This window comes from Oncorhynchus mykiss, chromosome 10 (assembly GCF_013265735.2).
Source record: "Oncorhynchus mykiss isolate Arlee chromosome 10, USDA_OmykA_1.1, whole genome shotgun sequence".
Lineage (NCBI taxonomy): Eukaryota > Metazoa > Chordata > Actinopteri > Salmoniformes > Salmonidae > Oncorhynchus > Oncorhynchus mykiss.
In genome coordinates, this window is record NC_048574.1 from 87,763,794 (window position 1) to 87,789,747 (window position 25,954).

General features: G+C 48.0%; 1 protein-coding gene across 1 annotated transcript; it reads left to right on the forward strand.

Moving 5' to 3' along the window:
• The first annotated feature begins 1,059 nt into the window (after positions 1–1,059).
• On the forward strand, positions 1,060–13,892 carry LOC118936878 (histone PARylation factor 1-like). The gene is made up of 8 exons (XM_036934439.1): positions 1,060–1,215; positions 1,887–2,076; positions 4,060–4,246; positions 8,628–8,726; positions 9,582–9,735; positions 10,833–10,920; positions 12,365–12,537; positions 13,586–13,892. Exons 1-8 carry the CDS (start codon positions 1,180–1,182, stop codon positions 13,718–13,720), a joined length of 1,062 nt encoding a protein of 353 aa, XP_036790334.1. The 5' UTR covers positions 1,060–1,179; the 3' UTR covers positions 13,721–13,892.
• The last annotated feature ends 12,062 nt before the right edge of the window (positions 13,893–25,954 follow it).

Genomic DNA, 25,954 nt, shown 5'->3' on the forward strand with positions numbered 1-25,954 from the left:
AGCTAGGATCGACTGAAACAGTAGGACATTAGGAATGGTAGCTAGGATCAACTGAAACAGGAGGACATTAGGAATGGTAGCTAGGATCGACTGAAACAGGAGGACAATAGGAATGGTAGCTAGGATCGACTGAAACAGGAGGACAATAGGAATGGTAGCTAGGATCGACTGAAACAGGAGGACAATAGGAATGGTAGCTAGGATCGACTGAAACAGGAGGACAATAGGAATGGTAGCTAGGATCGACTGAAACAGGAGGACATTAGGAATGGTAGCCTTGGATCGACTGAAACAGGAGGACAATAGGAATGGTAGCTAGGATCGACTGAAACAGGAGGACAATAGGAATGGTAGCTAGGATCGACTGAAACAGGAGGACATTAGGAATGGTAGCTAGGATCGACTGAAACAGGACCACATTAGGAATGGTAGCTAGGATCGACTGAAACAGTAGGACAATAGGAATGGTAGCTAGGATCGACTGAAACAGGACAATAGGAATGGTAGCTAGGATCGACTGAAACAGGACCACATTAGGAATGGTAGCTAGGATCGACTGAAACAGGAGGACAATAGGAATGGTAGCTAGGATCGACTGAAACAGGACCACATTAGGAATGGTAGCTAGGATCGACTGAAACAGGAGGACAATAGGAATGGTAGCTAGGATCGACTGAAACAGGACCACATTAGGAATGGTAGCTAGGATCGACTGAAACAGGAGGACAATAGGAATGGTAGCTAGGATCGACTGAAACAGGAGGACAATAGGAATGGTAGCTAGGATCGACTGAAACAGGAGGACAATAGGAATGGTAGCTGGGATCGACTGAAACAGACTGAAACCCTGGCTATCCGTGCATTAAAAAAACAAGAAAATGGTTTGCTTAATACGAGACATTTTACATGATTCATATTTTTTTTACTTTTGATACTTAAGTATATTTAAAACCAAATACTTTTAGACTTACTCAAGTAGTAGACTTGAGTCATTTTCTATTAAGGTACCTTTACTTTTACTCACCACCTGTCTCTGCTATGGATCCCTGGGACGCAATGCGCACTCCGCTCCCCTAGATGGCGCTGTACATGACTTCCCAATGGCAGAAGTCCTAATGTGTTGTCGTTAGCTACACCGCTGTGTGCTAGTTTGCTGTCGAACGGAGAGGAGGAAAAAATATGACAGGGAAACGAAAAACTAAATCTACTCCTCAGGTATTGTCAGACCCATAAAGATGTTTTTTATTTTATTGTCGGAGCAATGATAGGATGGTTTTAGCCAGCGAGTTATGTAGCAAGGGAGAATATTTGTCTTGCGTTACAAAACACGGATGGGCCACTATGGCATCTACATGACTGTCTTAACTAGCCAACAAACTAAAGTGTTTTTATTTTTTTTTGCAGTTAGCTTCGGTTATATTACTGTTTTCCCAAGATAGTGTAGCCAGATTATTATATTAGTATAAACTAGCTAACAAGCTGATAACCAAGTTACCGTCCATTGACAGTATTACCATGAGCTTTTTGCAGAGCGAGCTGCTCAGGGTAACGTTCATTAGCGCACACCGTAAGCAAAACGATTTGCAACGGGAAAACCAGCGTTTCTTTTTTTGTAATCCAGTTCAGCAGGACACAACGTTTTGGAACATTCAGATAGAAATAGGCAATGTAGAACAAACATGCCTCTGACATGTTAGAATAAGTAATCACATCTTCTTCATTCAAGGCATTTTATATCTGCTACTAAACGTGGCCCCTGTAGTCCCCCCTCCCCCTTTCTCAGTCTGTTTATTCAGTTTGGTTTCTAATGAATACACCCAGTTATCAAACCACACATCTGTTTACACTAGCTAGTGAATTGAATTTCACCAACAGTTATTCTTTAGGAGTCAGATTCTGCCGAGGGGCAGTTGAAAAAGAAATCCCGGTCGGAGGAGCCGACAGCGAGACCGACTACTGCTGAGGTACCGGCCAGACTGAGGGAGGAGGTGGAGAGACTCTATAAACTGAGGATGCCTGAAGACTTCTACCTCTTCTGGGACTTCTGCTCCCTGCTCAGCCCCGACAACCCCCGGGGTAGGTTACCCACTCACCCAGCCCTGATAACCCCCGGGGTAGGTTACCCACTCACCCAGTCCTGATAACCCCCTGGGTAGGTTACCCACTCACCCAGCCCCCGGGGTAGGTTACCCACTCACCCAGCCCCGACAACCCCCGGGGTAGGTTACCCACTCACCCAGCCCTGATAACCCCCGGGGTAGGTTACCCACTCACCCAGCCCTGACAACCCCCGGGGTAGGTTACCCACTCACCCACCCACAACCCCCGGGGTAGGTTACCCACTCACCCACAACCAGCCCCGACAACCCCCGGGGTAGGTTACCCACTCACCCACAACCAGCCCTGACAACCCCCGGGGTAGGTTACCCACTCACCCAGCCCCAATAACCCCCGGGGTAGGTTACCCACTCACCCAGCCCCCGGGGTAGTTTACCCACTCACCCAGTCCAACAACCCCATGGGTAGGTTACCCACTCACCCAGTCCAACAACCCCCGGGGTAGGTTACCCACTCACCCAGTCCTGACAACCCCTGGGGTAGGTTACCCCCTCACCCAGTCCTGACAACCCCTGGGGTAGGTTACCCCCTCACCCAGTCCTGACAACCCCTGGGGTAGGTTACCCACTCACCCAGTCCAACAACCCCCGGGGTAGGTTACCCACTCACCCAGTCCTGACAACCCCTGGGGTAGGTTACCCCCTCACCCAGTCCTGACAACCCCTGGGGTAGGTTACCCACTCACCCAGTCCAACAACCCCCGGGGTAGGTTACCCACTCACCCAGTCCTGACAACCCCTGGGGTAGGTTACCCCCTCACCCAGTCCTGACAACCCCCGGGGTAGGTTACCCCCTCACCCAGTCCTGACAACCCCTGGGGTAGGTTACCCACTCACCCAGTCCAACAACCCCCGGGGTAGGTTACCCACTCACCCAGTCCTGACAACCCCTGGGGTAGGTTACCCACTCACCCAGCCCTGACAACCCCTGGGGTAGGTTACCCACTCACCCAGCCCTGACAACCCCTGGGGTAGGTTACCCACTCACCCAGCCCTGACAACCCCTGGGGTAGGTTACCCACTCTCTCAGCCCCGATAACCCCCGGGGTAGGTAAACAACCAGCAAGACTCTAGTCAGTCCTGTCTATAACACTAACCCACAACCAGCATGACTCTAGTCAGTCCTGTCTGTACACTCTGTATCATATTAGCATTCAACAGCCTGAAACACGCTATCTTATTAGCATTCAACAGCCTGAAACACATAGAAACACGCTATCTTATTAGCATTCAACAGCCTGAAACACTATCTTATTAGCATTCAACACCCTGAAACACTATCCTATTAGCATTCAACAGTCTGAAACACTATCCTATTAGCATTCAACAGTCTGAAACACTATCCTATTAGCATTCAACAGCCTGAAACACTATCCTATTAGCATTCAACACCCTGAAACACTATCCTATTAGCATTCAACAGTCTGAAACACTATCCTATTAGCATTCAACAGCCTGAAACACTATCCTATTAGCATTCAACACCCTGAAACACTACCTTATTAGCATTCAACAGCCTGAAACACTATCCTATTAGCATTCAACAGCCTGAAACACTATCCTATTAGCATTCAACAGCCTGAAACACTATCCTATTAGCATTCAACACCCTGAAACACTACCTTATTAGCATTCGACAGCCTGAAACACTATCCTATTAGCATTCAACAGTCTGAAACACTATCCTATTAGCATTCAACAGTCTGAAACACTATCCTATTAGCATTCAACAGCCTGAAACACTATCCTATTAGCATTCAACACCCTGAAACACTACCTTATTAGCATTCAACAGCCTGAAACACTATCCTATTAGCATTCAACAGCCTGAAACACTATCCTATTAGCATTCAACAGCCTGAAACACTATCCTATTAGCATTCAACAGCCTGAAACACGCTATTTTAGGATCGTATTGACCACATATCATTCCCCTCTCTAGACGCGTTGAAGGAAATCCTGGGTTTGAGGTTGGTTGGCCCGTTTGACATTCTGGCGGAGGCCCACCGTAGCTCAGCCAACCCCCAGCCCAACTACCACCTACACTGGAGGCACTTCTACGACCCTCCGGAGTACCAGACCGTACTGCAAGGGAATGGAGACAACCTGCTACACCTGGGTTACTACAGGTAGGGGTTACTACAGGTACTGACCATCCTACACCTGGGTTACTACAGGTAGGGGTTACTACAGTTAGGGGTTACTACAGGTTACTACAGGTACTGACCATCCTACACCTGGGTTACTACAGGTACTGACCATCCTACACCTGGGTTACTACGGGTTACTACAGGTAGGGGTTACTACGGGTTACTACAGGTAGGGGTTACTACGGGTTACTACAGGTAGGGGTTACTACAGGTTACTACAGGTACTGACCATCCTACACCTGGGTTACTACAGGTTACTACAGGTAGGGGTTACTACAGGTAGTGGTTACTACAGGTACTGACCATCCTACACCTGGGTTACTACAGGTAATGACCGTCCTACACCTGGGTTACTACAGGTACTGACCATCCTACACCTGGGTTACTACAGGTTACTACAGGTAGGGGTTACTACAGGTACTGACCGTCCTACACCTGGGTTACTACAGGTTACTACAGGTAGGGGTTACTACAGGTTACTACAGGAAGGGGTTACTACAGGTTACTATAGGATGGGGTTACTATAGGATGGGGTTACTCCAGGTAGGGGTTACTCCAGGTAGGGGTTACTATAGGATGGGGTTACTCCAGGTAGGGGTTACTCCAGGTAGGGGTTACTCCAGGTAGGGGTTACTCCAGGTTACTCCAGGTAGGGGTTACTACAGGTTACTCCAGGTAGGGGTTACTACAGGTTACTACGGGTAGGGGTTACTACAGGTTACTACAGGAAGGGGTTACTACAGGTAGGGGTTACTACAGGTAGGGGTTACTACAGGAAGGGGTTACTCCAGGTAGGGGTTACTCCAGGTAGGGGTTACTCCAGGTAGGGGTTACTCCAGGTATGGGTTACTCCAGGTAGGGGTTACTCCAGGTTACTCCAGGTAGGGGTTACTCCAGATATGGGTTACTACAGGTTACTACAGGTATGGGTTACTACAGGTTACTACAGGTAGGGGTTACTACAGGTTACTACAGGTAGGGGTTACTACAGGTTACTACAGGTAGGGGTCACTACAGGTAGGGGTTACTACAGGTAGGGGTTACTACAGGAAGGGGTTACTACAGGAAGGGGTTACTACAGGAAGGGGTTACTACAGGTAGGGGTTACTACAGGTAGGGGTTACTACAGGTAGGGGTTACTACAGGAAGGGGTTACTTCAGGAAGGGGTTACTTCAGGAAGGGGTTACTTCAGGAAGGGGTTACTACAGGAAGGGGTTACTACAGGTAGGGGTTACTACAGGTAGGGGTTACTACAGGTTACTCCAGGTAGGGGTTACTACAGGTAGGGGTTACTACAGGTAGGGGTTACTACAGGAAGGGGTTACTACAGGAAGGGGTTACTACAGGAAGGGGTTACTACAGGTAGGGGTTACTACAGGAAGGGGTTACTACAGGAAGGGGTTACTACAGGTTACTCCAGGTAGGGGTTACTACAGGAAGGGGTTACTACAGGAAGGGGTTACTACAGGTTACTACAGGTAGGGGTTACTACAGGTTACTCCAGGTAGGGGTTACTACAGGTAGGGGTTACTACAGGTAGGGGTTACTACAGGAAGGGGTTACTACAGGAAGGGGTTACTACAGGAAGGGGTTACTACAGGAAGGGGTTACTTCAGGAAGGGGTTACTACAGGAAGGGGTTACTACAGGAAGGGGTTACTACAGGAAGGGGTTACTACAGGAAGGGGTTACTACAGGTAGGGGTTACTACAGGAAGGGGTTACTACAGGAAGGGGTTACTACAGGTTACTCCAGGTAGGGGTTACTTCAGGAAGGGGTTACTACAGGAAGGGGTTACTACAGGTTACTACAGGTAGGGGTTACTACAGGTTACTCCAGGTAGGGGTTACTACAGGTAGGGGTTACTACAGGTAGGGGTTACTACAGGAAGGGGTTACTACAGGAAGGGGTTACTACAGGAAGGGGTTACTACAGGAAGGGGTTACTTCAGGAAGGGGTTACTTCAGGAAGGGGTTACTACAGGAAGGGGTTACTACAGGTAGGGGTTACTACAGGAAGGGGTTACTACAGGTAGGGGTTACTACAGGTAATGGTTCATAAATATCTCTGTTTCCATCCAAAGTTTTCACTTTTCTTATTACGTTTTCATATCCAGAATAAAAAAACAGCCGGAATGTATTGTCATGCTCCCAGAGAGGAACAGCATCCCTTTAGAGAGAGGAACAGCATCCCTTTACAGAGAGGAACAGCATCCCTTTACAGAGAGGAACAGCATCCCTTTAGAGAGAGGAACAGCATCCCTTTACAGAGAGGAACAGCATCCCGTTAGAGAGAGGAACAGCATCCCTTTAGAGAGAGAGGAACAGCATCCCGTTAGAGAGAGGAACAGCATCCCTTTAGAGAGAGGAACAGCATCCCTTTAGAGAGAGGAACAGCATCCCTTTAGAGAGAGGAACATTATCCCTTTAGAGAGAGGAACAGCATCCCTTTAGAGAGAGGAACAGCATCCCGTTAGAGAGAGGAACAGCATCCCGTTAGAGAGAGGAACAGCATCCCTTTAGAGAGAGGAACAGCATCCCTTTACAGAGAGGAACAGCATCCCTTTACAGAGAGGAACAGCATCCCTTTACAGAGAGGAACAGCATCCCTTTACAGAGAGGAACAACATCCCTTTAGAGAGAGGAACAGCATCCCTTTAGAGAGAGGAACAGCATCACCTTACAGAGAGGAAGAGCATCCCTTTAGAGAGGAAGAGCATCCCTTTAGAGAGAGGAACAGCATCCCTTTACAGAGAGGAACAGCATCCCTTTACAGAGAGGAACAACATCCCTTTAGAGAGAGGAAGAGCATCCCTTTAGAGAGAGGAACAGCATCACCTTACAGAGAGGAAGAGCATCCCTTTAGAGAGGAAGAGCATCCCTTTAGAGAGAGGAACAGCATCCCCTTAGAGAGAGGAACAGCATCCCCTTAGAGAGAGGAACAGCATCCCTTTACAGAGAGGAAGAGCATCCCTTTAGAGAGAGGAACAGCATCCCTTTAGAGAGAGGAACAGCATCCCTTTAGAGAGAGGAACAGCATCCCTTTAGAGAGAGGAACAGCATCCCTTTAGAGAGTGGAACAGCATCCCTTTAGAGAGAGGAACAGCATCCCGTTAGAGAGAGAGGAACAGCATCCCGTTAGAGAGAGGAACAGCATCCCTTTAGAGAGAGGAACAGCATCCCTTTAGAGAGAGGAACAGCATCCCGTTAGAGAGGAACAGCATCCCTTTAGAGAGAGGAACAGCATCCCGTTAGAGAGAGGAACAGCATCCCTTTACAGAGAGGAACAGCATCCCGTTAGAGAGAGAGGAACAGCATCCCGTTAGAGAGAGGAACAGCATCCCTTTAGAGAGAGGAACAGCATCCCTTTAGAGAGAGGAACAGCATCCCGTTAGAGAGAGGAACAGCATCCCTTTAGAGAGAGGAACAGCATCCCGTTAGAGAGGAACAGCATCCCTTTAGAGAGAGGAACAGCATCCCGTTAGAGAGAGGAACAGCATCCCTTTAGAGAGAGGAACAGCATCCCTTTAGAGAGAGGAACAGCATCCCGTTAGAGAGAGAGGAACAGCATCCCGTTAGAGAGAGAGGAACAGCATCCCGTTAGAGAGAGAGGAACAGCATCCCTTTAGAGAGAGGAACAGCATCCCTTTAGAGAGAGGAACAGCATCCCTTTAGAGAGAGGAACAGCATCCCGTTAGAGAGAGGAACAGCATCCCGTTAGAGAGAGAGGAACAGCATCCCTTTAGAGAGAGGAACAGCATCCCTTTAGAGAGAGGAACAGCATCCCTTTAGAGAGAGGAACAGCATCCCGTTAGAGAGAGGAACAGCATCCCGTTAGAGAGAGGAACAGCATCCCGTTAGAGAGAGGAACAGCATCCCGTTAGAGAGAGGAACAGCATCCCGTTAGAGAGAGGAACAGCATCCCGTTAGAGAGAGGAACAGCATCCCGTTAGAGAGAGGAACAGCATCCCGTTAGAGAGAGGAACAGCATCCCTTTAGAGAGAGGAACAGCATCCCTTTAGAGAGAGGAACAGCATCCCGTTAGAGAGAAGGGACAGCATCCCTTTAGAGAGAAGGAACAGCATCCCGTTAGAGAGAGGAACAGCATCCCGTTAGAGAGAGGAACAGCATCCCTTTAGAGAGAGGAACATCATCCCTTTAGAGAGAGGAACAGCATCCCTTTAGAGAGAAGGGACAGCATCACCTTACAGAGAGGAACAGCATCCCTTTACAGAGAGGAACAGCATCCCGTTAGAGAGAGGAACAGCATCCCTTTAGAGAGAGGAACAACATCACCTTACAGAGAGGAAGAGCATCCCGTTACAACATGGTCATATAAATCTCCACCTCCTGTTTTTCAGAGATAGTCCGGACTCCCTGCCTGTGTTCCTAGGGGAGAATGAAGCCAAGAAGGGCTGTACCATCACGCAGATGGGGGACAACATGTTTGCTGCTGTCCAGTGAGTGTCCTCCACTAACTAACACACAAGGAACACATGGACCATGGTGTGGTCATGGGATGTGACAGAGATGGTGTGGTCATGGGATGTGGCAGAGATGGTGTGGTCATGGGATGTGACAGAGATGGTGTGGTCATGGGATGTGACAGATGGTGTGGTCATGGGATGTGACAGAGATGGTGTGGTCATGGGATGTGACAGAGATGGTGTGGTCATGGGATGTGACAGAGATGGTGTGGTCATGGGATGTGACAGAGATGGTGTGGTCATGGGATGTGACAGAGATGGTGTGGTCATGGGATGTGACAGAGATGGTGTGGTCATGGGATGGGACAGAGATGGTGTGGTCATGGGATGGGACAGAGATGGTGTGGTCATGGGATGGGACAGAGATGGTGTGGTCATGGGATGTGGCAGAGATGGTGTGGTCATGGGATGTGACAGAGATGGTGTGGTCATGGGATGTGGCAGAGATGACTCACATTGCTTATCAAGACTTATTCTCTTTTTCTCTCTCTCTCTCCCTTTTCTCTCTCCCTTTTTACCTCTCTCCTCCCTCATTTTCCCCCCCGCTCTCTCCTCCCTCACCCCCCCTGCTCTCTTCTCCCTCACCCCCCCCCCTGCTCTCTCTCCTCCCTCACTCCCCCTGCTCTCTCCTCCCTCATCCACCCTGCTCTCTCCTCCCTCACCGCCCCTGCTCTCTCCTCCCTCACCATCCCCCTCGCTCTCACCCACCCTACTCTCTCCTCCCTCACCCCCCTTCGCTCTCTCCTCCCTCACTGTCCCGTCTCTCTCCTATCTCTGCCCAAACTCTCCCTCCTTCTCCATCTCTCCCTCCTCTTCTCTCTCCTTCAGTCTATTTCTGGGGAGGAAGAGGAAGGAGAGGGGCGGGTGTAAGGAAGGGGGCAAGGCTCTGGATAACCTGGAGGAGGAGTTAAGAGAGAGGGCGGAGTCTCTGGGCTTTTCCCTGGAGCAGAAGACCAAAGGCATGAAGCAGAGAGACAAGAAGGTAACACCCCGTACTGAGACGGTAACACCCCGTACTGAGACGGTAACACCCCGTACTGAGACGGTAACACCCCGTACTGAGACGGTAACACCCCGTACTGAGACGGTAACACCCCGTACTGAGATGGTAACACCCCGTACCGAGACGGTACTAGAAGGTAACACCCCGTACTGAGACGGTAACACCCCGTACTGAGACGGTAACACCCCGTACCGAGACGGTACTAGAAGGTAACACCCCGTACTGAGACGGTAACACCCCGTACTGAGACGGTAACACCCCGTACCGAGACGGTACTAGAAGGTAACACCCCGTACTGAGACGGTAACACCCCGTACTGAGACGGTAACACCCCGTACTGAGACGGTAACACCCCGTACTGAGACGGTAACACCCCGTACTGAGACGGTAACACCCCGTACTGAGACGGTACTAGAAGGTAACACCCCGTACTGAGACGGTAACACCCCGTACTGAGACGGTAACACCCCGTACTGAGACGGTACTAGACGGTAACACCCCGTACTGAGACGGTACTAGACGGTACCACACCGTACTGAGACGGTACTAGACAGTAACACCACTTACTGAGACGGTACTAGAAGGTAACACACCGTACTGAGACGGTACTAGATGGTAACACCCCGTACTGAGACGGTAACACACCGTACTGAGACGGTACTAGAAGGTAACACCCCGTACTGAGACGGTAAAACACTGTACTGAGACGGTACTAGAAGGTAACACCCCGTACTGAGACGGTACTAGAAGGTAACACACCGTACTGAGACGGTAACACCCCGTACTGAGACGGTACTAGAAGGTAACACCCCGTACTGAGACGGTACTAGACGGTAACACCCCGTACTGAGACGGTACTAGACGGTAACACCCCGTACTGAGACGGTACTAGATGGTAACACCCCGTACTGAGACGGTACTGAGACGGTACTAGACGGTAACACCCCGTACTGAGACGGTAACACCCCGTACTGAGACGGTACTGAGACGGTAACACCCCGTACTGAGACGGTAACACCCCCGTACTGAGACGGTACTAGAAGGTGACAGTCTAACCGCCCCCTGTCCATGTCCAGGTTGTCACCAAGACGTTCCATGGAGCCGGCCTGGTGGTTCCTGTTGATCAGAATGATGTTGGTTACCGGGAGCTGCCGGAGACAGACGGTAAGACTCTGCAACACTCTAGAACACTCTAGAACACTCTAGAACAGTGGCAACTAGGTTTGGTCTCGGGCCAATGTCTTTGGTAGCTCAGTGGGCCAGAACATAATTTGTTTATAATATAAACCCAATGCAAAGGCCTACACTACAAGTAGAACACTGTAGAACCACTCGAATACTCTAGAACACTCCATACCACTGTAGAACACTCTAGAACCACTCAGATACTCCATACCACTGTAGAACACTCTAGAACCACTCAGATACTCCATACCACTGTAGAACACTCTAGAACCACTCAGATACTCCATACCACTGTAGAACACTCTAGAACCACTCAGATACTCCATACCACTGTAGAACACTCTAGAACCACTCAGATACCCCATACCACTGTAGAATACTCTAGAACCACTCAGATACTCCATACCACTGTAGAATACTCTAGAACCACTAAAATACTCCAGACCACTGTAGAATACTCTAGAACCACTAGAATACTCCAGAACACTGTAGAATACTCTAGAACCACTAGAATACTCCAGAACACTGTAGAATACTCCAGACCACTGTAGAATACTCTAGAACCACTCAAATGCTTCATACCACTGTAGAATACTCTAGAACCACTCAGATACTCCAGAACACTGTAGAATACTCTAGAACCACTCAGATACTCCATACCACTGTAGAATACTCTAGAACCACTAAAATACTCCAGACCACTCCATACCACTGTAGAATACTCTAGAACCACTAGAATACTCCAGAACACTCCATACCACTGTAGAATACTCTAGAACCACTAGAATACTCCAGACCACTCCATACCACTTTAGAATACTCTAGAACCACTCGAATGCTCCATACCACTGTAGAATACTCTAGAACCATTCAGATACTCCATACCACTGTAGAATACTCTAGAACCACTCAGATACTCCATACCACTGTAGAATACTCTAGAACACTGTAGAATACTCTAGAACCACTAGAATACTCCAGAACACTGTAGAATACTCTAGAATCACTAGAATACTCCAGAACACTGTAGAATACTGTAGAACCACTAGAATACTCCAGAACACTATAGAATACTCTAGAATCACTAGAATACTCCAGAACACTGTAGAATACTCCATAACACTGTAGAATACTCTAGAACCACTAGAATACTCCAGAACACTGTAGAATACTCTAGAACCACTAGAATACTCCAGAACACTGTAGAATACTCTAGAACCACTAGAATACTCCAGAACACTGTAGAATACTCTAGAATACTCCAGAACAGGTTTCAGAAACACTTTCCAAATAGATGTTATTCACACTATGTAATGCCCCCCCCCCAACCTCTCCTCTCCCCCCGATTTACTATATCTCGTGTGTGTGTGTGTGTGTGTGTGTGTGTGTGTGTGTGTGTGTGTGTGTGTGTGTGTGTGTGTAGCGAGTATGAAGAGGCTGTGTAAGGCTATAGCGGAGGCCAGGGGTGATGAAGACAGGATAAAGGCTTTCGGCCCGCTGCAGGAGATGATCACCTTCGTCCAGTTCGCTAATGACGAGTGTGACTACGGCATGGGGCTGGAGCTGGGCATAGACCTCTTCTGTTACGGTTCACAGGTACCCTCACACACACACACACACACACACACCTCAACACACGGGGCTGGAGCTGGGCATAGACCTCTTCTGTTACGGTTCACAGGTACACACACACACACACACACACACACGGGGCTGGAGCTGGGCATAGACCTCTACTGTTACGGTTCACAGGTACACACACACACACACACACACACACACACCCCTCAACACACGGGGCTGGAGCTGGGCATAGACCTCTTCTGTTACGGATCACACACACACACACACACACACACACACACACACACACACACACACACACACACCTCACCAACAGACATTACCACTATGGTGTAGATCTCAGTGTAGAGCCACCAACAGACATTAACAGACATCTTCCATTGTGTGTCTCTCTGATTCAGTTTCCTGTCTTCCATTGTGTGTCTCTCTGATTCAGTTTCCTGTCTTCCATTGTGTGTCTGTCTGACCTCAGTTTCCGGTCTTCCATTGTGTGTCTCTCTGATTCAGTTTCCTGTCTTCCATTGTGTGTCTGTCTGACTCTCAGTTTCCTGTCTTCCATTGTGTGTCTCTCTGATTCAGTTTCCTGTCTTCCATTGTGTGTCTGTCTGACTCTCAGTTTCCTGTCTTCCATTGTGTGTCTGTCTGACTCTCTGTTTCCTGTCTTCCATTGTCTGTCTGACTCTCAGTTTCCTGTCTTCCATTGTGTGTCTGTCTGACTCTCTGTTTCCTGTCTTCCATTGTGTGTCTCTTTGATTCAGTTTCCTGTCTTCCATTGTGTGTCTGTGACTCAGTTTCCTGTCTTCCATTGTGTGTCTCTCTGATTCAGTTTCCTGTCTTCCATTGTGTGTCTGTCTGATCTCAGTTTCCTGTCTTCCATTGTGTGTCTCTCTGACTCTCTGTTTCCTGTCTTCCATTGTGTGTCTGTCTGACTCTCTGTTTCCTGTCTTCCATTGTGTGTCTGTCTGATTCTGTTTCCTGTCTTCCATTGTGTGTCTGTCTGATTCTGTTTCCTGTCTTCCATTGTGTGTCTGTCTGACTCTCAGTTTCCTATGTCCCCCAGTACTTCTATAAGGTGATCAGACAACTGCTGCCCATGGCCTACAGCCTGCTGAAGAGGGGCCTGTTTGGAGAGATCCTGGAGGCTCACCTCTCCAGCCGCTCCCACGACAACCTGGACCAACTCAGCTCAGCCTGAGGAATACCACGGGAGAGGAAGAAGAGAGAGAAGAAGAGGGATGGATTGTTGTCAGCTCTGACCACTGTGTGTTTTTATGAGTCTTGTTGTGGTGCTGCTGTTGAATGGTACCAGGGGCGTCTCTCTCTGTGTGAATATGTGGAATAAAGGATTATATTTCTAAGAGATTGTCTTTTACCGCGTCCTGCTGTCTGTCTGTTACTAGGTCCTGACTGTCTGTTACTAGGTACTGACTGTCTGTCTGTTACTAGGTACTGACTGTCTGTCTGTTACTAGGTACTGCTGTCTGTCTGTTACTACGTCCTGACTGTCTGTCTGTTACTACGTCCTGACTGTCTGTCTGTTACTAGGTACTGACTGTCTGTCTGTTACTAGGTACTGCTGTCTGTCTGTTACTACGTCCTGACTGTCTGTCTGTTACTACGTCCTGCTGTCTGTCTGTTACTACGTCCTGACTGTCTGTCTGTTACTAGGTCCTGCTGTCTGTCTGTTACTAGGTCCTGCTGCCTGTCTGTTACTACGTCCTGACTGTCTGTCTGTTACTACGTCCTGCTGTCTGTCTGTTACTACGTCCTGACTGTCTGTCTGTTACAAGGTACTGACTGTCTGTCTGTTACTACGTCCTGTCTGTCTGTCTGTTACTAGGTACTGCTGTCTGTCTGTTACTACGTCCTGACTGTCTGTCTGTTACTACGTCCTGCTGTCTGTCTGTTACTACGTCCTGACTGTCTGTCTGTTACTACGTCCTGCTGTCTGTCTGTTACTACGTCCTGCTGTCTGTCTGTTACTAGGTCCTGCTGTCTGTCTGTTACTACGTCCTGCTGTCTGTCTGTCACTACGTCCTGCTGTCTGTCTGTTACTAGGTCCTGACTGTCTGTCTGTTACTACGTCCTGCTGTCTGTCTGTCACTACGTCCTGCTGTCTGTCTGTTACTAGGTCCTGACTGTCTGTCTGTTACTACGTCCTGCTGTCTGTCTGTCACTACGTCCTGCTGTCTGTCTGTTACTAGGTCCTGCTGTCTGTCTGTTACTAGGTCCTGACTGTCAGTCTGTTACTACGTCCTGCTGTCTGTCTGTTACTAGGTCCTGACTGTCTGTCTGTTACTACGTCCTGCTGTCTGTCTGTCACTACGTCCTGACTGTCTGTCTGTTACTAGGTACTGACTGTCTGTCTGTTACTACGTCCTGCTGTCTGTCTGTTACTAGGTCCTGACTGTCTGTCTGTTACTACGTCCTGCTGTCTGTCTGTTACTAGGTACTGACTGTCTGTCTGTTACTACGTCCTGCTGTCTGTCTGTTACTAGGTCCTGACTGTCTGTCTGTTACTAGGTACTGACTGTCTGTCTGTTACTAGGTCCTGTCTGTCTGTCTGTTACTAGGTCCTGTCTGTCTGTCTGTTACTACGTCCTGCTGTCTGTCTGTTACTACGTCCTGCTATCTGTCTGTTACTAGGTCCTGCTGTCTGTCTGTTACTACGTCCTGTCTGTCTGTCTGTTAGTAGGTACTGACTGTCTGTCTGTTACCAGGTCCTGCTGTCTGTCTGTTACTAGGTACTGACTGTCTGTCTGTTACTACGTCCTGACTGTCTGTCTGTTACTAGGTACTGACTGTCTGTCTGTTACTAGGTACTGACTGTCTGTCTGTTACTAGGTACTGACTGTCTGTCTGTTACTAGGTACTGACTGTCTGTCTGTTACTAGGTACTGACTGTCTGTCTGTTACTAGGTACTGGCTGTCTGTCTGTTACTACGTCCTGCTGTCTGTCTGTCTGTTACTAGGTACTGACTGTCTGTCTGTTACTAGGTACTGATGTCTGTTACCACGTCCTGCTGTCTGTCTGTCTGTTACTAGGTCCTGCTGTCTGTTACTACGTCCTGCTGTCTGTCTGTTACTACGTCCTGCTGTCTGTCTGTTACTACGTCCTGCTGTCTGTCTGTTACTAGGTACTGACTGTCTGTCTGTTACTAGGTACTGACTGTCTGTCTGTTACTACATCCTGACTGTCTGTCTGTTACTAGGTCCTGTCTGTCTGTTACTACATCCTGTCTGTCTGTTACTACGTCCTGTCTGTCTGTCTGTTACTACGTCCTGCTGTCTGTCTGTTACTACGTCCTGCTGTCTGTCTGTTACTACTTCCTGCTGTCTGTCTGTTACTACGTCCTGCTGTCTGTCTGTTACTAGGTACTGACTGTCTGTCTGTTACTAGGTACTGACTGTCTGTCTGTTACTACATCCTGACTGTCTGTCTGTTACTAGGTCCTGTCTGTCTGTCTGTTACTACATCCTGTCTGTCTGTTACTACGTCCTGTCTGTCTGTCTGTTACTACGTCCTGCTGTCTGTCTGTTACTACGTCCTGCTGTCTGTCTGTTACTACGTCCTGCTGTCTGTCTGTTACTACTTCCTGCTGTCTGTCTGTTACTACGTCCTGCTGTCTGTCTGTTACTACGTCCTGCTGTCTGTCTGTTACTACGTCCTGCTGTCTGTCTGTTACTACTTCCTGCTGTCTGTCTGTTACTACGTCCTGCTGTCTGTCTGTTACTACGTCCTGCTGTCTGTCTGTTACTAGGTCCTGTCTGTCTGTCTGTTACTACATCCTGTCTGTCTGTTACTACGTCCTGTCTGTCTGTCTGTTACTACGTCCTGCTGTCTGTCTGTTACTACGTCCTGCTGTCTGTCTGTTACTACGTCCTGCTGTCTGTCTGTTACTAGGTACTGACTGTCTGTCTGTTACTAGGTACTGACTGTCTGTCTGTTACTACATCCTGACTGTCTGTCTGTTACTAGGTCCTGTCTGTCTGTCTGTTACTACATCCTGTCTGTCTGTTACTACGTCCTGTCTGTCTGTCTGTTACTACGTCCTGCTGTCTGTCTGTTACTACGTCCTGCTGTCTGTCTGTTACTACTTCCTGCTGTCTGTCTGTTACTACGTCCTGCTGTCTGTCTGTTACTACGTCCTGCTGTCTGTCTGTTACTACGTCCTGCTGTCTGTGTTACTACGTCCTGTCTGTCTGTTACTACGTCCTGTCTGTCTGTCTGTTACTACGTCCTGTCTGTCTGTCTGTTACTAGGTCCTGTCTGTCTGTTACTAGGTCCTGCTGTCTGTCTGTTACTACATCCTGACTGTCTGTCTGTTACTAGGTCCTTTCTGTCTGTTACTAGGTCCTGCTGTCTGTCTGTTACTACGTCCTGTCTGTCTGTGTTACTACGTCCTGTCTGTCTGTTACTACGTCCTGTCTGTCTGTTACTACGTCCTGACTGTCTGTCTGTTACTAGGTCCTGTCTGTCTGTCTGTTACTAGGTACTGACTGTCTGTTACTAGGTACTGACTGTCTGTTACTACGTCCTGCTGTCTGTCTGTTACTAGGTCCTGTCTGTCTGTCTGTTACTACGTCCTGACTGTCTGTTACTAGGTCCTGTCTGTCTGTTACCACGTCCTGACTGTCTGTCTGTTACTAGGTCCTGACTGTCTGTTACTACGTCCTGACTGTCTGTTACTACGTCCTGCTGTCTGTCTGTTACTAGGTCCTGACTGTCTGTCTGTTACTAGGTCCTGTCTGTCTGTTACTACGTCCTGACTGTCTGTCTGTTACTAGGTCCTGACTGTCTGTTACTAGGTCCTGTCTGTCTGTTACTAGGTCCTGTCTGTCTGTTACTACGTCCTGCTGTCTGTCTGTTACTACGTCCTGCTGTCTGTCTGTTACTAGGTACTGACTGTCTGTCTGTTACTAGGTACTGACTGTCTGTCTGTTACTAGGTACTGACTGACTGACTGTCTGTCTGTCTGTCTGTCTGTTACTAGGTACTGACTGTCTGTCTGTTACTAGGTCCTGCTGTCTGTCTGTTACCACGTCCTGCTGTCTGTCTGTTTCCACGTCCTGCTGTCTGTCTGTTACCACATCCTGCTGTCTGTCTGTTACCACGTCCTGCTGTCTGTCTGTTACCACGTCCTGCTGTCTGTCTGTTACTACGTCCTGCTGCCTGTCTGTTACTACGTCCTGCTGCCTGTCTGTTACTACGTCCTGCTGCCTGTCTGTTACTAGGTCCTGTCTGACTGTTACTAGGTCCTGACTCTGTCTGTTACTAGGTCCTGCTGTCTGTCTGTTACTAGGTCCTGTCTGACTGTTACTAGGTCCTGTCTGTCTGTCTGTCTGTAATTAGGTCCTGCTGTCTGTCTGTTACTAGGTCGTGTCTGTCTGTTACTAGGTCCTGTCTGTCTGTCTGTAATTATGTCTGACTTTATTAGGTCCTGTTGTCTGTCTGTTATTAAGGGTGCATCTCAATAGACTAGCTTGGTCTCCTAGGGGTGCATCTCAATAGACTAACTTGGTCTCCTAGGGGTGCATCTCAATAGACTAACTTGGTCTCCTAGGGGTGCATCTCAATAGACTAGCTTGGTCTCCTAGGGGTGCATCGCAATAGACTAGCTTGGTCTCCTAGGGGTGCATCTCAATAGACTAGCTTGGTCTCCTAGGGGTGCATCTCAATAGACTAGCTTGGTCTCCTAGGGGTGCATCTCAATAGACCATGCTTGGTCTCCTAGGGGTGCATCTCAGTAGACTAGCTTGGTCTCCTAGGTGGACATCTCAATAGACTAGCTTGGTCTCCTAGGTGGACATCTCAATAGACTAGCTTGGTCTCCTAGGGGTGCATCTCAATAGACTAGCTTGGTCTCCTAGGTGGACATCTCATTAGTCCTTGTGTCTTGTCATGAATCTGAGGGTTTGGTTGTCGATATCATAAATGGGAAGAATCTCAATTGCATTTCCTTGGCTCCTTGCTTCTTCAAAACCCATTGGATGAGGAGGTCATCCCCTTTTCTGGAGAGCTTCCTTCCTGTTGGCCTAACCTTGTTCCTGGAGAGAGACCATCCGGTTGGCCCAACCCTGTTCCTGGAGATCTACCCTCCTATTGGTCCAACCCTGTTCCTGGATATCTACCCTCCTGTTGGTCCAACCTTGTTCCTGGAGATCTTACCCTCCTGTTGGTCCAACCCTGTTCCTGGAGATCTACCCTCCTATTGGTCCAACCCTGTTCCTGGAGATCTACCCTCCTATTGGTCCAACCCTGTTCCTGGACAGAGACCCTCCTGTTGGCCCAACCCTGTTCCTGGACAGAGACCCTCCTGTTGGTCCAACCTTGTTCCTGGAGAGAGACCCTCCTGTTGGCCCAACCCTGTTCCTGGAGAGAGACCCTCCTGTTGGTCCCTAGAGGCCGGTAGCCTTCCAGGAACAATGTTCTAGTGCTGGTGTAGTAGATGTAGGTAATTATATCTATGAGCTCGATTAAATCACATCCGCTTTAGAAAACATCTGCATTATACCTGAGGCGGACATTGCCATTGGCTGCACGGTGTCGAATTAAGAGAGATCCCATGCAGCCTTGTTCCTCCCCAATGTCCAATCTCTAGACAACAAGGTGGAAGAATTTAGGGCACGAGTTGCCTTCCAGAGAGACATCAGAGATGGTAACATTCTATGTTTCATGGAAATATGGCTCACTCGGGATACGTTATCAGAGTCGGTACAGCCACCCGGTTTCGTCACGCATCGCGCCGACAGAAACAAACATCTCTCTGGTAAGAAGAAGGGTGGGGGTACATGCCTTATGATTAACGACTCATGGTGTAATCACAACAACATACAGGAACTCAAGTCCTTTTGTTCACCTGACCTAGAATTCCTTACAATCAAATGCCGACCTCATTATCTTCCAAGAGAATTCTCTTCGATTACAGCCGTGTATATCCCCCCCAAGGCAGATTCCTCGTCGGCCCTGAAAGAACTTCATTGGACTCTATGTAAACTGGAAACCACACATCCCGAGGCTGCATTTATTGTAGTTGGGGATTTTAACAAAGCTAATCTGATAACAAGGCTTCCTAAATTCTATCAGCATAGCGAATGCGCGACACAAGCTGGTAACATTCTGGATCTTTGCTACTCTAATTACCGCGACGCATACAAAGCCCTCCCCCTCCCTGCCTTCAGCAAATCTGACCACGACTCAATTTTGTTGCTCCCAACCTATAGACAGAAACTTAAAAGGAAACTGCCTGTTCAACGCCAATCTGATTCCCCGCTTCAAGATTGCTTTGATCACGTGGATTGGGATTATTCCGGGTAGCCTCAGACAATAACATTGACGTATACACTGACTCGGTGAGTGAATTTATTAGCAAGTGCATCGGAGATGTTGTACCCACTGTGACTATTAAAACCTTTCCCTAACAAGAAACCGCGGATTGATGGCAGCAAAACTGAAAGCGCCAACCACTGCTTTTTAATCATGGCAAGGCGACTGGAAACATGGCCGAATACAAACAGTGTAGCTATTCCCTCCGCAAGGCAATCAAACAAACAAAGCGTCAGTATAGAGTTAAAGTAGAGTCGCAATTCAACCGCTCAAACACGAGACGTATGTGGCAGGGTCTACAGTCAATCACAGACGATAAAAAGAAAACCAGCCCCGTCGCGAACATCAAAGTCTTGCTCCCAGACGAATTAAACAACTTCTTTGATCGATTTGAGGACAATAGTGCCACTGACACGGCCCGCTACCAAAGCCTGTGGGCTCTCCTTCTCCGTGGCCAATGTGAGTAAAACATTTAAACGTGTCAACCCTCGCAAGGCTGCCGCCCCAGACGGCATCTCTAGTCACGTCCTCAGAGCATGCGCAAACCAGCTGGCTGGTGTGTTTACGGACATATTAAATCAATTCCTATCCCAGTCTGCTGTTCCCACATGCGTCAAGATGTCCACCATTGTTCCTGTACCCAAGAAAGCAAAGGTAACTGAGCTAAATGACTACTGCCCCGTAGCACTCACAAGATCACAGTCAAGGATCATATCACCTCCACCTTACCTGACACCCTAGACCCACTCCAATTTGCTTACCGCCCCAATAGGTCCACTGATGATGCAACACCGTCACACTGCCCTAACCCATCTGGACAAGAGGAATACCTATGTAAGAGCTCAGCGTTCAACACCATAGTACCCTCCAAGCTCATCATTAATCTCGAGACCATGGGTCTCGACCCCGCCCTGTGCAACTGGGTCCTGGACTTTCTGACGGGCCGCCTCCAGGTGGAGCATCTCCACTCCGCTGATCCTCAACACTGGGGCCCCACAAAGGTGCGTTCTCAGCCCTCTCCTGTACTCCCTGTTCCATGACTGCGTGGCTATGCACGCCTCCAACTCAAACATCAAGTTTGCGGACGACACTACAGTGGTAGGCTTGATTTCCAACAACGACGAGACAGCCTACAGGGAGGAGGTGAGGACCCTCGGAGTGTGGTGTCAGGAAAACAACCTCTCACTCAACGTCAACAAAACAAAGGAGACGATTGTGGACTTCAGGAAACAGCAGAGGGAGCACCCCCCTATCCACATCGACGGGATAGTAGTGGAGAGGGTGGAAAGTTTTAAGTTCCTCGGCGTACACATCATGGACAAACTGAAATGGTCCACCCACACAGACAGCGTGGTGAAGAAGGCACATCATTTGATTTGACTTTAAACAGGAACCAAATACAAAGTTGATATATACAAACAAATGTAATATTTGAGGCTCTCTCTCACTAATTGATTGTACAATGTAATAATATTATATTAGCATCCTGATTTTGATATATGGGAGTTTAGATACATGTTTATTGACCACGTTATAGTGTCCTACTTTCGGCTGTTGCAGACGCACCGAGAGGATCGAAACCGCAGTGCATCATGGGTCAATTGTTATTGACTTTCTGATCTAGAAAATAATAAAGAGTGGTTATTTATGATGATTCGTAGAACAGTCAGTCGGCTTGACGCTCTCCAACACGGCCCCTCGACTTTCATCTACAGTCGGTGTGTTTCTTAAAATGGAGGATGACAACCGTTTTTTGGGGGAGATATTTGACCAAAGCTTTTTTCTCTATTGGTTTGAGTTCGACTCCTGCGTCCTCTCTGACCTCCTTTTGGAAAAAGGTCAAAGGTAATCAAGGAGAGGCGGCTAGGAGAACGTGGCCGAAAATGTGCTCTTTCTTTTGGAGCTGGTCAAAACTAATGAAGTTTGTTGTTACATTTTTCTAGATAAAGGAGAAGTAGCATATTGATTCAAAGGGGATGTGGCAGATATCAAAAGTCTTCTGTGGAAGGATACACGTGTGATTCCTCGCTAAAAGGAGGCTATCGAGGAGGGGAGGACTGTCTTCTGTGGAAGGATACACGTGTGATTCCTCGCCAAAAGGACGCTATCGAGGAGGGGAGGACTGTCTTCTGTGGAAGGATACACATGTGATTCCTCTCCAAATGGAGTCTATGGAGGATGGGAGGACTGTTTTCTGTGGAAGGATACATGTGTGATTCCTCGCCAAATGGAGTCTATGGAGGATGGGAGGACTGTTTTCTGTGGAAGGATACATGTGTGATTCCTTGCCAAAAGGACGCTATCGAGGAGGGGAGGACTGTCTTCTGTGGAAGGATACACATGTGATTCCTCGTCAAAAGGAGGCTATCGAAGAGGGGAGGACTGTCTTCTGTGGAAGGATACATGTGTGATTCCTCGCCAAAAGGACGCTATCGAAGAGGGGAGGACTGTCTTCTGTGGAAGGATACACATGTGATTCCTCGCTAAAAGGACGCTATCGAGGAGGGGAGGACTGTCTTCTGTGGAAGGATACACATGTGATTCCTCTCCAAATGGAGTCTATGGAGGATGGGAGGACTGTTTTCTGTGGAAGGATACATGTGTGATTCCTTGCCAAAAGGACGCTATCGAGGATGCTTGCCTACTAATGAGTTGACACACTCCTCTAACGATGTATGGGTTTCCGGATCAAGGAGGAGATGGGACTGAGCTCCGGACTTTTACTCCTGTGGAAAAATATGTCGTATTTTTTTTCTTACCAAACATCCATTAACTTATTGATCTGGTTACATGTTGATTTAAAACGTGTTTTTTCTTACCAAACATCCATTAACTTATTGATCTGGTTACATGTTGATTTAAAACATGTTTTTTCTTACCAAACATCCATTAACTTATTGATCTGGTTACATGTTGATTTAAAACGTGTTTTTTCTTACCAAACATCCATTAACTTATTGATCTGGTTACATGTTGATTTAAAACGTGTTTTTCTTACCAAACATCCATTAACTTATTGATCTGGTTACATGTTGATTTAAAACGTGTTTTTTCTTTGTCTGCGTAGTCTAAGGGTGAGTCTCAATAGTCTAGTGTAGTCTAGGGGTGAGTCTCATTAGTCTCTAGTGTAGTCTAGGGGTGAGTCCCAATAGTCCTTAGTGTAGTCTAGGGGTGAGTCCCAATAGTCTAGTGTAGTCTAGGGGGGAGTCTCAATAGTCTAGTGTAGTCTAGGCGTGAGTCCCAATAGTCTAGTGTAGTCTAGGGGTGAGTCTCAATAGTCCCTAGTTTAGTCTAGGGCGGAGTCTCTATAGTCTAGTGTAGTCTAGGGGTGAGTGTCATTAGTCTCTAGTGTAGTCTAAGGGTGAGTCCCAATAGTCCTTAGTGTAGTCTAGGGGTGAGTCTCCATAGTGTAGTGTAGTCTAGGGGTGAGTCTCTATAGTCTAGTGTAGTCTAGGGGTGAGTCTCCATAGTGTAGTCAAGGGGTGAGTCTCTATAGTGTAGACTTGGGGATAAGACCTAGGGGTGAGTGTCAATAGTATCTAGTGTAGTCTAGGGGTGAGTCTCAATAGTCTCTAGTGTAGTTTCAGGGTGTCTCAATAGTCTCTAGTGTAGTCTAGGGGTCAGTCCCAATAGTCTCTAGTGTAGTCTAGGGGTGAGTCACAGTCATCTCTAGTGTAGTCTAGGGGTGAGTCTCAGTCGTCTCTAGTGTAGTCTCGGGGTGAGTCTCAGTAGTCTCTAGTGTAGTCTAGGGCTGAGTCTCAATAGTCTAGGGTGTAGTCTAGGGGTGAGTCTCAGTCGTCTAGTGTAGTCTCGGGGTGAGTCTCAGTAGTCTCTAGTGTAGTCCTAGGGCTGAGTCTCAATAGTCTAGGGTGTAGTCTAGGGGTGAGTCTCAGTCGTCTCTAGTGTAGTCTAGGGTTGAGTCTCAATAGTCTAGGGTGTAGTCTAGGGGTGAGTCTCTATAGTGTAGTCTCGGGGTGAGTGTCAATAGTCTCTAGTGTAGTCTAGGGGTAGGTCTCAATAGTTTCTAGTGTTGTCTAGGGGTGTTTCTCAATAGTCTAGTATAGTCTAGGGGTGAGTCTCCATAGTGTAGTCTAGGGGTGAGTCTCTATAGTGTAGTCTAGGGGTGAGTCTCTATACTGTAGTCTAGGGGTGAGTCTCTATAGTCTAGTGTAGTCTAGGGGTGAGTCCCAATAGTCTAATGAAGTCTAGGGGTGAGTCCCAATAGTCTAGTGAAGCCTAGGGGTGAGTCTCTATAGTCTAGTGTAGTCTAGGGGTGAGTCTCCATAGTGTAGTCAAGGGGTGAGTCTCTATAGTGTAGACTTGGGGATAAGACCTAGGGGTGAGTGTCAATAGTATCTAGTGTAGTCTAGGGGTGAGTCTCAATAGTCTCTAGTGTAGTTTCAGGGTGTCTCAATAGTCTCTAGTGTAGTCTAGGGGTCAGTCCCAATAGTCTCTAGTGTAGTCTAGGGGTGAGTCACAGTCATCTCTAGTGTAGTCTAGGGGTGAGTCTCAGTCGTCTCTAGTGTAGTCTCGGGGTGAGTCTCAGTAGTCTCTAGTGTAGTCTAGGGCTGAGTCTCAATAGTCTAGGGTGTAGTCTAGGGGTGAGTCTCAGTCGTCTAGTGTAGTCTCGGGGTGAGTCTCAGTAGTCTCTAGTGTAGTCCTAGGGCTGAGTCTCAATAGTCTAGGGTGTAGTCTAGGGGTGAGTCTCAGTCGTCTCTAGTGTAGTCTAGGGTTGAGTCTCAATAGTCTAGGGTGTAGTCTAGGGGTGAGTCTCTATAGTGTAGTCTCGGGGTGAGTGTCAATAGTCTCTAGTGTAGTCTAGGGGTAGGTCTCAATAGTTTCTAGTGTTGTCTAGGGGTGTTTCTCAATAGTCTAGTATAGTCTAGGGGTGAGTCTCCATAGTGTAGTCTAGGGGTGAGTCTCTATAGTGTAGTCTAGGGGTGAGTCTCTATACTGTAGTCTAGGGGTGAGTCTCTATAGTCTAGTGTAGTCTAGGGGTGAGTCTCTATAGTCTAGTGTAGTCTAGGGGTGAGTCCCAATAGTCTAGTGAAGCCTAGGGGTGAGTCTCTATAGTCTAGTGTAGTCTAGGGGTGAGTCTCTATAGTCTAGTGAAGTCTAGGGGTGAGTGCCTATAGTCTAGTGAAGTCTAGGGGTGAGTCCCAATAGTCTAGTGAAGTCTAGGGGTGAGTCCCAATAGTCTAGTGTAGTCTAGGGGTGAGTCCCAATAGTCTGGTGTAGTCTAGGGGTGAGTCTCTATACTGTGGTCTAGGGGTGAGTCTCTATAGTCTAGTGTAGTCTAGGGGTGAGTCCCAATAGTCTAGTGAAGTCTAGGGGTGAGTCCCAATAGTCTAGGGTTGAGTCCCAATAGTCCAGTTTAGTCTAGGGGTGAGTCCCAATAGTCTAGTATAGTCTAGGGTTGAGTCTCAATAGTCTAGTGAAGTCTAGGGTTGAGTCCCAATAGTCTAGTGTAGTCTCGGGTTGAGTCCCAATAGTCTAGTGTAGTCTAAGGGTGAGTCCCAATAGTCTCTAGTGTAGTCTAGGGGTGAGTCCCAATAGTTTCTAGTGCAGTCTAGAGGTGAGTCCCAATAGTTTCTAGTGTAGTCTAGGGGTGAGTCTCAGTAGTCTCTAGTGTAGTCTAGGGGTGAGTGTCATTCGTCTCTAGTGTAGTCTAGGGGTGAGTCTCAGTAGTCTCTAGTGTAGTCCAGGGGTTGAGTCTCAATAGTTTCTAGTGTAGTCTAGGGGTGAGTCTCATTAGTCTCTAGTGTAGTCTAGGGGTGAGTGTCATTAGTCTCTAGTGTAGTCTAGGGGTGAGTCTCAGTAGTCTCTAGTGTAGTCTAGGGGTTGAGTCTCAATAGTTTCTAGTATAGTCTAGGGGTGCGTCCCAATGGTCTAGTGTAGTATAGGAATGAATCTCAATAGTCTGGTGTAGTCTGGAGGTCAACATTTTGTAAAGAAAGTAACATGCTGAGTCTGGAGGTAAATATTGTTGTTTAATAGACAAACACCTGTCAGGAACTGACATTAGTCTCGGGGGGGGGGGGGGGGGGGGGGGGTATAGAGCACAACGCACAGAGGAAGAGGGGGAGACATATTTATCTGTTA

Bases quoted from the DNA above. Each gene is read 5' to 3' on its own strand.
- LOC118936878 (XM_036934439.1), top strand. From the start codon at position 1,180: ATGACAGGGAAACGAAAAACTAAATCTACTCCTCAG. The intron at 2,077-4,059 runs GTAGGTTACCCA...TCCCCTCTCTAG, and splicing joins CAGCCCCGACAACCCCCGGG to ACGCGTTGAAGGAAATCCTG. The intron at 4,247-8,627 runs GTAGGGGTTACT...CCTGTTTTTCAG, and splicing joins CTACACCTGGGTTACTACAG to AGATAGTCCGGACTCCCTGC.